This window comes from Oreochromis niloticus, linkage group LG6 (genome assembly GCF_001858045.2).
Source record: "Oreochromis niloticus isolate F11D_XX linkage group LG6, O_niloticus_UMD_NMBU, whole genome shotgun sequence".
Lineage (NCBI taxonomy): Eukaryota > Metazoa > Chordata > Actinopteri > Cichliformes > Cichlidae > Oreochromis > Oreochromis niloticus.
The window spans coordinates 31,544,143-31,557,286 of NC_031971.2; the positions used below are offsets into that span (position 1 = coordinate 31,544,143).

The following is a 13,144-nucleotide window of genomic DNA, read 5'->3' on the forward strand; positions in this document are numbered from 1 at the left end:
TATTATGTCACTTATTTATGTGCAAATGTTTAATAATGAACAACATTAAAACATTACTGTTGGCCACATGTCGGGAAAGTTATGTGCCATTAGCGATGTTTGTACTAACTTGGTTTTAAAGCCTTTACTTCAAAATATACGCCGTTCAATAGTTGACTTTAATCTTACAGAGAATGTGATGATTTTATGGATAATTAAAGTCAGTCATATATCCACAAACACAACAAGCTGAAAGTCAGTGATGCTGCTCGGTTTGCAGTCCTGAATATCACGGCACAAGCAGGATTCACTGCACTGTTAATGTTAGCTATGTTATATTGCTGCCTCTGTTCGGTGGTGTCGAGCCAAACGGACTTTAACGTGTGTTTGAACGAGCTGACGGTTCACTCGTTAAGCTGAAAGAAAGATGCTTTAATCACAGGAGTCACACATGTGTCCACTGTACCATCTGGGAACTCTTCTTGTTTAGCACTCGTAATAACACAAACACTAAATCCTCCTTCTCTTGTGCTGTTATGTAGCAGTGTATACACCTGAGACTGTCACCTGTCTGTCTGTCCTGCACTCTCTCTCTGTTTCTTTCTCTCTGATTGTGGAATAAAAGTATGAACATGTATTTATAAGTTACACTTGTGTTTGAATCCTGCAGCTTATCACACATTTGATTTCCATGTGTGACGACTGCAAGTGTCCAGAGTGAGGACAGACTGAGGGACCCACTGCTGCACATCATCTGTGAGGCTTTGCACCCCTGATGATCCACCAGGACAAACTCAGCAGTGTGTGAGGAAGAGGAGGAGGAAGAGCCAGCAGCAGCTGACAGATGGAGAGAATAGACAGACTGTTCCCTGTTTGTGAAGGACTGCTAGGAAAGTTTAACATAACTAATTGTCTGTCCTGAATCAGTCTTATTAGGTAATGTTCAAATAATGTTATCATCCCAGTGTTTTCAGTGTGGGAGAAAGTACTCAGGGCCTTCAAGTTACACACTATGAAAGGCAGCAACAAGTTTAATATTCAGAAACCTAAAGTATGTATCAGCAGCAGAATGCGGCTAAAAATAAATGTTTGTTTCAGTTCTATGAAGCTTTGAGTATTTTGGATTAGTAGTACTGCTGTGTTTGTTGCATCATATTGCTGTAATTGTTTATATGCTTTATATATTCTTAGGTAAGTTGATCTATAGTGTTACATCATATTCTATAAGGATGTTATGTGTTTGTATACTTTCTGCCCAGTTTGACCCATTTAGCAGAAGTCAGCCTGTTTAAGGCTCTGATATCTATTCTGTGTGACTTAAAGCAGTTATGACATGGTCTTATTTTATCACCCAATAAAGGAATATTTAATATATCAGTCTACTCTTCATTTTATCAGAAACAGTTATCACAGCTTGTACATTTTCTTTTTAGAAATATATGTAAGCAATGAGCCAAATTTAGTAATGCCAACATACTGAAGGAACAACATTTGTCTCTTATGTATGATACACCTATATATGCACTGTCAAAGATACTTGTCTTTGAGTGAAGATTTAAGGTGATAGACTAAGGAGCTTGGAAAGAAAAGGTGAAAAGACATAAATAACTGCAACTAGAATTTGTACTGAAGCTCAGTATTTGACACAGAGTTCATGTTCACTGCTGTAATAGCTAATAATGATTAATATAATAACTATAATATTGGCCATATTATATTTACATTACCAAAGTGATACTACTTTAGTCTCATGAAAAACATTAATTAATTGTTATTTACTAGCTAATCTTAAAATGACTGTTCAGTGCAGAAATGAAGCCCAAAAGTCATGTTTTACAGTCCTGTGGTCTCAGCCTCAGATACTTATCAAATCACACAAAGCTCTTGTAGAAACAAACAAACAAATTAACAAAATATGTTCTCCTTCATTTCTGTCAAACTAAGTTGTATGACACGTTTCCAGCGGTTAGTATAATGGTTGCTAGGCAACCTGGGCAACGCAACGGAGACTAGACCATCCCATACAACCCAAACTTGCCGTTTACTTTGCAAATCGAGCTCAACACTGTCCCTAGCGTCCTGGAGCACTTCCGTTGTGCTTTGGAGTTTGCATGTGTTTTGTATTTTGCATGTGTTTTGTATTTTGCATGTGTTTTGTATTTTGTACGTGTTTTGTATTTTGCATGTGTTTTGTATTTTGTACGTGTTTTGTATTTTGCATGTGTTTTGTATTTTGCATGTGTTTTGTATTTTGCATGTGTTTTGTATTTTGTACGTGTTTTTTTTTTGCATGTGTTTTGTATTTTGCATGTGTTTTGGATTTTGTACGTGTTTTGGATTTTGTATGTGTTTTGTATTTTGCATGTGTTTTGTATTTTGCATGTGTTTTGGAGTTTGTGCGTGCTATTTGGAATTTGTAAGTGTTTTGGAGTTTGTACATGCTTTGTCTCTAGGGGCCACCGCAGGGCATCACACCCGCAGTAGATGTGCACGGTGTGAGGTCTCGTAGCAAGCTATCAAACAGCTATTAAACGCATTTCTCGGCTTTAAAAAAAAAGGCTATGCGTCGCCAGGTGTTTCATCAGATTTGAGGTGTTACCTCCTTTGACAGTGTCACAGTATCAGCTTAAAGCACTTGTTGCAGGCTGCTGAGTTTGTATTTTTTGCTGTGAAGTACAGCCAGACTTTTAATCGCTTCGCCTTGGGCATTTTTAATCTGTAGCTCTGCTCTAAAAGAACGTACGTACCTGGCCCCGCCTACTATCCTCGGAAACGTAAAATGATTGGCTAGAATTGGCTCAGGAAAAAAAAAGCACCGAAATAAAGCACCGAAATGTGCGCTGCTTTTCGGTCTGGTTACTACCGTTTATGTCAGAACCGGTACCATCATGGCACCGGACACCGGTACCCATCCCTACTCATTACATTTTCAAAACAGGCTCATTACTTTAGTTTTAAAACATTTGGGTGAACATGCTGTTCCACCATGACCATTTCACGCTTTGCCTGCCTGTTTTAGTAGATAAAGGTGAATGGCTTGGACATGAATTCAGCTGCGGTTTGGGGAAGGCCTCGAAGGGGACTGCTCCTGGGCCTGGCAGATCCCATGTATTACAGTTTTTTCTGAATGATTAAACCCAAACTGTGATTCTTATAGCACAATTTCTAAAACTATTGTTTATAAACTATTGTTTATAAGGTTTGGGGAAACCTGCAGTCAGCTGAGACTGAAGAAGTCACTTGGATGAGTGACGAAACGTTTCTCCCACAAAACGCTACGTCCAGATGAACAGATTCAACTTTTGGAGATATTATTACTTATAGCAAAACTACTCACTGAGTTTGCAAAACTAAAAGCACAAACACTGCTTTGCACTCAGTTTGCCATTTTGTAACACACACTTTGCAAACCTGTAGCTACAATCCACTGCACAGCACTCTTTTTGCAGAACTGTAAACACAACTCACTGCTTTACACTCAATTTCCAAATGATCAACACACTCCTAGCAAAACTATACACATTTATGGCTATTATTTACACTATTTTGCCAACTGTCTGGCACACTGTCACATGTGAAAACTTTTTTAGATAATTAGTTCACTTTGCAATCAGCTTAAGCACTATAATACAGGTAAGCTCTGTGTGTGGAGTACAATGGAGGGAGCAGGAAGAGTGAGAAGTAGAGGAGGCCGAGGAAGAGGACGCGGAGGTGAAGAAGTAGGACGAAGAGGACGACAAGGACAAGGAGGAGCAAGAGGAGGATGAGGAGGGGGGAGAGGAAGGGTAAGAAGAGTCACTCCCAAGCTGGACCCTTAGGTCCACAGACAGAGATCTTCTAGTGATCCTACATATCCATCTAAAAACTAAGGGGGACTCTGCTTTCCAAACCTTAGCACCAAAACCTAGTTTATTACGTTCTCCTGCTAACTTTGACTTTGTGGCATGCTTTAAAAAACACTTTAAAACTGTAATCAGACGGACATTTGGATAATGTTTTTGTGTTCTGTGTTGTTTTATTGGATTCATGTGTGTTCATTTTGATCCTGTATTAACTTTCTTTTTTTTTTTTTTTAAACCTCTGTAAAATGTTGTCTGGTTTCTTGTATTAAAAAGCACTATATAACCCTAGTCTTCTGATTATTATTCATGCATCACTCAGCATTAATCCGCTGATTATGTTCCCAACTCATTAATTTTGTGGATTGTAAATATTCAGAATCCACTCTTAAAGCTTTAAGTGGCACCATTACAAGTAAGCCCTAAAAAATTATCAGATTTATTACAAAGTGCAAGTACTGAATTCATTGCTTTAAGAAGCTGGGTACATGAGCATTACTAACAGTGTGTGTGTGTGTGTGTGTGTGTGTGTGTAATTTTAGTAAAGTAGCTAATTAAACTAGCTATTATCAAGTAGACTGCAACCTCTTCCTTTAACAGTTTTGTATTTACAATTTTTCTCTTGTAAAGCAAGCCATAAAAAAACCAAACCAAGCCCATACAGTGAAACCAGTTTGTCACAAAAACTTGTTCTACAGAACAAAAAAATAAAGTAGTCAGTTCTGTAAAAGCATTGATGAAAGCGGCAGAGTTTTTTAATTAACAAAAGTTACACAAACTGTAACACAAACACAGCTACATACATGTGCATGCCATCATTAACATGGTTTTCTTACACAGAAGACAACCAGTGATTTACACGTCATGAGAAAATAAACAAATTGTAGTGAATCTTCTATTGTTATTCTAATAATGGTCATCCATCCATTGTGTTCTGCTTATCCTCGTCAGGGTTTGCCTGCTGGAGCCTATCCCAGCTGTCATAGGGCGAGAGGCAGGATAGACCCTGGACAGGTTGCCAGTCTATCGTAGGGTTAACACAGAGAGACAGACAACCATTGTCTCCATCCCCAGAATCATCTGTTAACCTAACCTAACACCCATAACTGCATGTCTTTGGACTGTGAGAAGAAGCTGGAGTACCTGGAGAGAACCCAAGCAAACACGGGGAGAACATGCGAACGCCACACAGAAAGGCCCTGGTCAGCGGAGTCAAACCCAGGACCTTCTTGCTGTGAGGCAATAGTGCTAACCACCACACCACCGTGTTACCACGTGGCCATAATTTACAAAAGAACTTCATGTTTTCTTTAGTAGATCCTGGCAAATTCAGCGTTTTAATATTTTCATGACTACAGACAAGAAAGTATTTGTTCTTGGAGAACCTTCTGATGCTTTTTCCTTTACGTAACATACCGACTCCCAAGGTGTAGTGTAAAACTGTGCTGTGTGGTTTTTATATTTTACAGTTTGAACCCCTGTGATATACTTTCCACTACAATCCAGTTGGAAAGAAGTTGATTATCCTGGCTCTTCTGAAGTATGTCTGTCTTTTTGTTTTTTTTAGTACAAAACTCTGTTAATTGGAAAAGCAGTTGTGGTGATTTAAGTTTAATTAGGTAAAATAAATGAAAATGGATATAAATCAGTGTACTATTAAATGTATTATTATGTTTCACCAAACTGTATTTTATTTTACTTTTCTTTTTCATTTAGTTCACACTCATGTTGATAATTTACGTTTGGAGAATTCTACATTTTTATTTTAAAAAGAGTAGAAAGTTTTATGAACACTAAGGAATACTAATGAAATGGAATATACAGACCACAGTTGTGAACTCAATTCATGTTTTTCTATTATGGAAACTTTCATTACAGTAGATTTCTTCTGTTGTGGGCATGTTTGCATAGACCTCTTCATTTCTACCTGGATCTTCATGGTGGCTACAGGCGCGTTGCTTTTTGTAGGTCAAAACACTTTCTTGATTTCCATAAATCTAAAAAAGAATCAACACACAGTAAACAGAACAATGAACAACACACGTTGCAGAGACCTGGGTTGTTGGAAACATTTTGAAAAAAATGTCTATACACTGGCATTTCAACGAAAGTAGCCTTATGCTTCCTCCAGGAAGTCAAGCTGCAGTATTATGTCCATCCAGGGTTATAATAACCAAAATGTAGTAAACGTTTTTTTAAGGAATTATCGTTAAGAGTAATAAATGTAACAGCACACAAATTCTATAGTCAGTGTTCTGGAAGTGCAGCCTGTTGGTCAATAGCCACTCTTTCATGCTACAATGTAACAATGCACCATGATACACTTGCTAAAAGTGTACAGTTAATGTCACACTATGATATAGAAGTGAAAACAGGTCAAGGGTGCACTTCTCTTTTAGCTCTTCTGTTCAAAACAATTAGACTACACCTTCCCATTTAATTAAATCAGCAAATAAATTTTACATGTTAAAGTTTGTTTGGAGTATGAGTAAAATCAGTCATTTCTTTTATTGTAATTATTTATAGTGGAGTGTGTTATAGACGCACAACTCTATTTAGACTCTTTCTCTAAGACTTACTCTGCTTCCTGTTGCACCCATCACTTCCTTTGAGCTCTTTGCCTTGGGTTTATGTTTGCTTGTGGTTTCATCAGCTTCTGAAAATACACAGCATTAGATGTGGTTATGCTAGTTTTTCATGCATATCTGAGTTTAAGGGTCTCTGTGTGTATATGAATGTAACAGTACCTTTGAGACATCTGTACTTATAAACAATTACTAGAACACACATTAGCAGCAGCGCAACGGGTGCTGTGTAAACCACATAGAGTGCTGCATCTGAAAAATAGAAACCAAAACAGAACACAGTAAAATTGCACAATAATTTCAATAACAATCGTTCATGGATCTAACAGCAGACCCGTGGACTTACGCAATGGTTTCATAATTTTCAGTTTATAAGTTACGTGTATAACTTAACTGTGGTTACTGGAGCCCACACCCACAGATGTTTTAACATATTGGCTTGACTTACATTCACTTCATGTAACCATGAAGCCATAACCAAAACCAAATGTTAACCATAATTCATGGTATGAAATGTATTTCTTGTCACAACACCAATCAGCTGAAGTACACACTAACAGACACACACGGGTTTTCTGTATCTGTAATAGTTTTACCTGGGATTCTTGTTCCCACAGTGGTGCCGGGAGTTACAGTGCTGGTGTGCTGCAGAAAGACTGTAAGAGAAAAAAAAAAAACACTCTTAGTGCTCTCAGCAACTATATTTCAAGACAGATTATAGTCAAAAAAGTCAAACACTGGGTCATTTGACCAAATGTTTGTACCAGTTTTCAAGTTTTCTCCATTGAATTACCAGGAAACAGATAAATCAACCAAGAAACCCGTGCTTATTTCTGTTACTGTATTTCATGGAGTTTCATAGACATTAAATTGGTCATGTTTGTCACTCGTTCTGTTTTTAAAACCAAAGGTGATCATGCTTTTGAGGTTGTAGCGCCCAAACTGTGAAACAGCCTTCCCCAGTCAGTCAGCTTGGCTGACTCAATCTTCACTTTTTTTTTTTTTTTTTAAATCGTGAAACACTTTTTAACTCTGTGTTTTTAAAAGTGCTACATAAATGAAGTTTATATTATTATATATTCCATGGTATCAGTTTTCACAATATTAATACTCAGGTGATAGTTACACTTTCAAGGTTTGCTTGATTCCTATTTTATATTTGTAGTTAATATATGCGATACATATAAAACTCAAAAGCTTTCAGTCAAATGGTGCTAGTGTGGCTATAAATTCTTATTTTAGCAGATAAGCTTGCATAACTTAACAAATTCTGAGATTTACATACAGCAAAACAAACCCAAAAACAGATTTCAGATAATCGTTCATCTGATAAGTAACAAGTAGGTGAAGTTCTCAGTAGTTCTATTTCTGTGGTGCTATTTGTTGTGCTTACTGTGAGCTTCATACAGACAGTTTTTTTTCCCATTTGTTCACACCTCAGACAGCTGAACTGAGCCCAAACAAGCACACAGCTCACACATCTATTACTTGGATTATATATACAAAATTGTTCACAACATACCTGACAGCTCAATCTTGGTGTAGTTTCCAACTCTCCACTGTGAGTCTGTCCCACACCAGTATGTCCCAGCATCATCTGCTTCCAGTGCTGTGATCTTTATCATGAAAGAACTGGAAGTAGCATTATCTTGCAGTGTGAACCTCCTTTGACTCACCGCCATCTTTGTGCAATTGTTGCGGTGGTCTCCCTTACAGAGGAACTTGCTGTTATGCCGATATTGTGGAGGATAAGGACACTGCAAAGTTAGTGGATGTCCTGCAGTACCATTTATTTTAGTTGATTTGACACAGCACCACTCTGTCAGATTGAATGAGCAAAGGTATTTTAGAATCACCAGATATTCAGCTTGTTGGAGCTTATTGGGGAAAAACCATTGATATATTCAGGCTGATGTAATTAAGTATAAGTATGACCTCTCACCTTCAACTTTAAGCTCAACAGCAGAGAAAACATCCAGCTCAGAGTTTCTTTGGACACCACAGAGGTATGACCCTGAATCATTATGAGTCAAACTGTTAATGTTCACTGTGAATGTTCCTAACACTTTGTCATCATCAAGTCTGAATCGTCCATTTTGTTTGGTGTCAGAGGTGATCAGTGCCTGCTGCAGACATGTGGAGGGCCGATTTCCTCTGCAGATGTACTTCAGACTGTTCTGGTACTGAGACTCATACTGACAACTGACAGACTCAGAGTGTCCCTCATAACTTTGAACTTTGGTCACAGTGTCACAGCAGCTGTCTGTCAAGATGGTAAAACAACACCAGAAGTATTACAGCCCAAAAATGGTTATATATGAAGCACAAGAGTTTCATATTCAACTCATTGTTTTAAAGTCTTTCACTTGCTTCACATACAAGCTTATATGAGGGTTTAAATATATTTACTGTTTGCATATTATTGTATCTCCTCATTAGTCACTGATTTAATGTCTATTGCTTGTTTCACATACATTTATAAAGTTGTGACTTTTTTTCCATCATGCAGTGCTTATATGAGGGTTTACTGTTTGCATTTATTATTTTATCTACTTGAGTGTGTTTTATGTCTTATTGTTACTGGTCTGTACATGTTTATCCATCGGGCTTAAGCACTGAGATGTCAGCATAGGATCTTAAGATTGATTAACTCAATACTCATTGGTTCAGTTCAGTACAAACTACTGTTTAACAGTATGTTGATTCTACAGCAGAAATAGCTGGTAATGGCAGTACATTTAACTTTCTTTATATAATTTTTAATCACTTTAAATGTACAACTCAACTTGTCCATGTCTTTATTTACCTGATACTAATTTCAGGTCGACTTCAGTGTAGATATCGTTCCAATTTTTGCTCACTCCACACCAATATTTCCCAGCATCCACAGATTGAAGATCGGAGATGGTCGTTGTGAAGATTCGTGCCGTTTTGTCATCATGGATCCTGTATTTGTTTTTCACGGAGTTTGATGTTGTAATAAGAACATCGTCACTACCACAGCCATTCTTACACAGGTACTTTTCATAAGATTCATAACCCTCATTGTAAGAGCAGGAAACGTTAACCTCTCCCCCCACATATCCAGTCACATGGATCACCCCTACTGCACTGGTCACACATCTCAGAGCAACTGTAAAGACAATGTGAAAATGTTATGTTTTATTTGAAGCAATGTTAGAGCTGTAAAAACAAAAAAAAAATATATATATATATATATATATATATATATATATATTATATATATATATATATATATATTATATATATATATATATATATATATATATATATATATATATATATATATATATATATATATATATATCTATATAGATATATATCTATATCTATATATCTATATCTATATCTATATATATCTCTCTCTCTCTCTCTCTCTCTCTCTCTATCTCAGATGAACGGGACAGCCATCTAAGTTGTCATAACCGGTCCTGCATACTGATCCTTAACAGTAAAACAAATCTACATCTGCCTTTGAACTTCGTATGTTTAATTATTTATTCGTTTAAAATACTTACTGCAGAGGATGAAAAGCAGGTTTTGGAGGCTCCACATCTTTGCTTTGGCCGATTGAAATGTAAGATTTGACAATATTATGCAGACACTGTGGTCTTGTAGAGCAATGAGAAGGGACGTGCAGAGCTGAACTATAAGTACAGAGGGGATGGCACTTTCTTCCATGGCCCTTCCTCTAAATGTATTTTAGTAATTTGTAAAATAGGTGACATAGGCCATCTAGTGGTGAAAGAAGTATTCAGAATCAAGAAGTGTTAAGAACAGCACTGCCAATAAAAGAGTTAGGAGATTTAGGAAATTGTACTCATTGTGGTGGCGCCATTGAGGAATAACCGGGGACGGTAACTAAGATGTTGACAACGCCACCTGGGGGAGGGAGTTACACCCCAGGAAAGATTTCTCTGGCCAAAGTAAGTGTTACACTGGCTACCAAAGCCCACAGACTCGTTATTAACGGCAGAGGTGAGACAGATGAATTTTACAAATCAAAGTTTATTAAGAACTACTAAAAACATAGAATTATAAAATCAAAAAGGCACCTAAGGTAGCAGGGTTGAGACGGCAAAATAGTTAATTAAAACACTTTATTAACAACCGATGATTAAAACGACCAGACTCCCTACCACAATGCTACCCTAAAAACAATGACAGTAAGAATAACTAAACAAAATAGTGGAGACCGGCCACTTGAGGAGGCAACCTACAGGGAGGAGTGCCCAAGGGTGCCACCAATTACTCACCCGTGTGATTTCACTGCAGACCTCACTCACACTAAACGGTGCAATCTACCTATGCCCGGTGTGTACACTCGCATGCATCGGGGAGGGGATTCCACCTCAAGCCCCTCAACAAGCGGCCGTACCTTCACTAAAGCAATAAAACAAAGCATAAAACGTTAAACAAATTAGTAAAAGGTCTACATAAAACAAATACACCCCAAATTACTGTTCGTTATAAAAGCATCGCATAACAAGCAAAACAGCATAAGAGAAGACAGCAGCAGTATAGTGCAAACCTGCAACAAAAGAGGGAAACAGTTGTCAAAGTCCACCCTACTATATGCCACGTTATGATGAACACAAGAGTCCCACTTACCACTCTCTAAAGGGCAATACTAAACTGAGTAGCTTTCCTTGAGAGATCTGCAGCGCTTAACTGCCTAATGCTCTCAACCACCTTGGATGGACAAGACTGCCAAATGACTCCTTCTGGTAGTGAAGCTCAGCTGTTTCTTATAAGCCTGCTAATTGTCAACTGGGAAGGTGTGGATGTTAGTGGTGCATTTGTGGACATCATGTAAAATCCTACACCAGGATCTACTTCACTACATTATAAAGCTTTCACTGCAGAAAAACAACTCAGAGGTTTTGTGTTTTATCCTGTTGACATTAAGCATGCTTTAATATAAAAGCATCATTAATCGTCTGATTTTGTTCCAGTCGCAAAGCTTGAATCTAATTCACAATGCGGAGAATTTATAGACTCTAATGACGACATGTAGAAAAAAAATCGTCTTCAACTTGGGGCCTGCACAGATTCTTCTAATAAAGACTGAAGGCGAACCAGTTATTCCATTATTAATCAGCTCAAAATTAGAGTTAAACAGTTATTTGATTCTGCACCAGAAAAAGCAGATAATCTTATACCACTGTCTGAAGACATGCAAACTGAAGTCCTTGCCTTTAACTAAATATTTTTTTGAATTCCACTAACTTTCATTATAAAATTGAATTTTGCCCAGTCTTTATTTAATGTCCAAAATGGTAGGGTGTGTATGGGATTTTCCATGCACCACTGAATGCACCGTAGGTGTGCATGTCCGCAGCTTCAGCTCAGAGACAAACAGCCACCGAACAACTGACAGTGTGCGATTATAAGACCATAAATTCGATGTTGTACTTCACTCAGTTATGTTTGTGTTTAGCCATGAGTGTATTTGATGACTTACCAGCAGTTTTTTCTGCTTCTGTTAAAATGAGGTTATGCGTAAGTGGCAGTTTGCTAGTGAAAGATTTAATTCCTAACTGGCTTCTAGCAGAGAGGTTTGTTGTTATTGTGTTGTTCTTTCTGTCCTCTGTGTACTGGATGATAAACAGTGTAAAGTTGTCTTCATTGCATAGCTGTATGCTGGATTAATTCATAATATCTGACTTTAAGTTTACATAACCAGTGTGAAGCAATATGCCTGTTTATTTAGTTATATACTGTATTTGAGTACTGCTCAGCTCTATCTTCATGTTTACAATATAATTTGGTTTCTGATATTGGTTTGCTTTGTCTACAGAACCCCCCCCCCAACACACACACACACAAGAATGACAACTTTATTCTTGGAGTCTGCCACTCTCATCTGAACATTTATAGATGTTCTGACATGACACGCTGAAGCGATTGCTGTCAGCTCAGATTTCATGAAACCTTAAAAACATTTACTTTTACTACTTTCAGCTCGACTTCAGTCTACATATCATCAAACGTTCTGGTCACTGGACACCAGTATTTCCCAACATCCATAGATTGAAGATCAGAGTTGAGGGAGCAGGTCTCTTGAGGGACTGGACACTGGCGTGCTTTGGCTGCCGCTGCTCTCTTTCTATACTTATTGCTTAGTATAGTTACACAGGTTTGTGTTATTCTCAGAACCTATATTTTCTGCCAGGTAAGTTGTTTCTCCGCCTTACTTGTTTGGCTGCTGTGCTTTTGGCCATATTTACTGTCAGCTGTTACCATCAGCTGTCACCATCACCACACATGCAGTCACAGCTCACTAGCTACAAAAACCAACAAGGCTCTCTGGCACTAGAGCACACTGTTCCCTGGCCTTAAGTACTCGTAATTGCTGATGAGAGTCAGCTGTACAAAAGGGTGGCAACTAAGGCAGGAGAGATGGCAGGACACACCCACACGAGGTCAGTTTCACAGGATAACATGCAAAGGCCGTAACAATGATAATTCTCATTAGATATAGGCAAAGGCAGCTCTGGCCCTTTTTAAAAACACCTTCATCGTTATTATCTTGGGTGTCTGTAGTACTCAACCACCTCAAAATCTGTTCCCCTGATGATGACAAAGAAGGACGGAGGAAACTGCTGCTTTTTTATTTTTATGTTACACAGTTCTCTACAGTAAGCTATCTGTTTTTGTACATTTTTTATTAATAACAAACACAGATAATACATTTTTCTCAGCTTGCTATCCTGAGAA

The 13,144-nt window shown here is 37.8% G+C and overlaps 1 protein-coding gene across 3 annotated transcripts in view; it reads right to left on the bottom strand.

Annotated features, from left to right (window-relative positions):
• Window positions 1-4,551: 4,551 nt before the first annotated feature.
• LOC102077556 (polymeric immunoglobulin receptor) overlaps window positions 4,552-13,144 on the bottom strand; it is a 29,971-nt gene continuing 21,378 nt past the window's right edge. The window contains exons 1-9 of one of the 3 annotated variants that reach the window (XM_013267668.3): window positions 11,036-11,344; window positions 9,943-10,807; window positions 9,210-9,536; window positions 8,346-8,666; window positions 7,926-8,222; window positions 7,000-7,059; window positions 6,566-6,655; window positions 6,398-6,474; window positions 4,552-5,815 (exon numbers count right to left, since the gene is read on the bottom strand). In XM_013267668.3, coding sequence (XP_013123122.2) covers window positions 5,663-5,815; window positions 6,398-6,474; window positions 6,566-6,655; window positions 7,000-7,059; window positions 7,926-8,222; window positions 8,346-8,666; window positions 9,210-9,536; window positions 9,943-10,105 — 1,488 coding nt within the window. In that variant the 5' untranslated portion in view covers window positions 10,106-10,807; window positions 11,036-11,344 and the 3' untranslated portion in view covers window positions 4,552-5,662. Of the gene's footprint in view, window positions 5,816-6,397; window positions 6,475-6,565; window positions 6,656-6,999; window positions 7,060-7,925; window positions 8,223-8,345; window positions 8,667-9,209; window positions 9,537-9,942; window positions 11,345-13,144 lie in introns of those variants that run through there. The other 2 variants (XM_025907960.1, XM_025907959.1) reach the window with 2 other exon arrangements.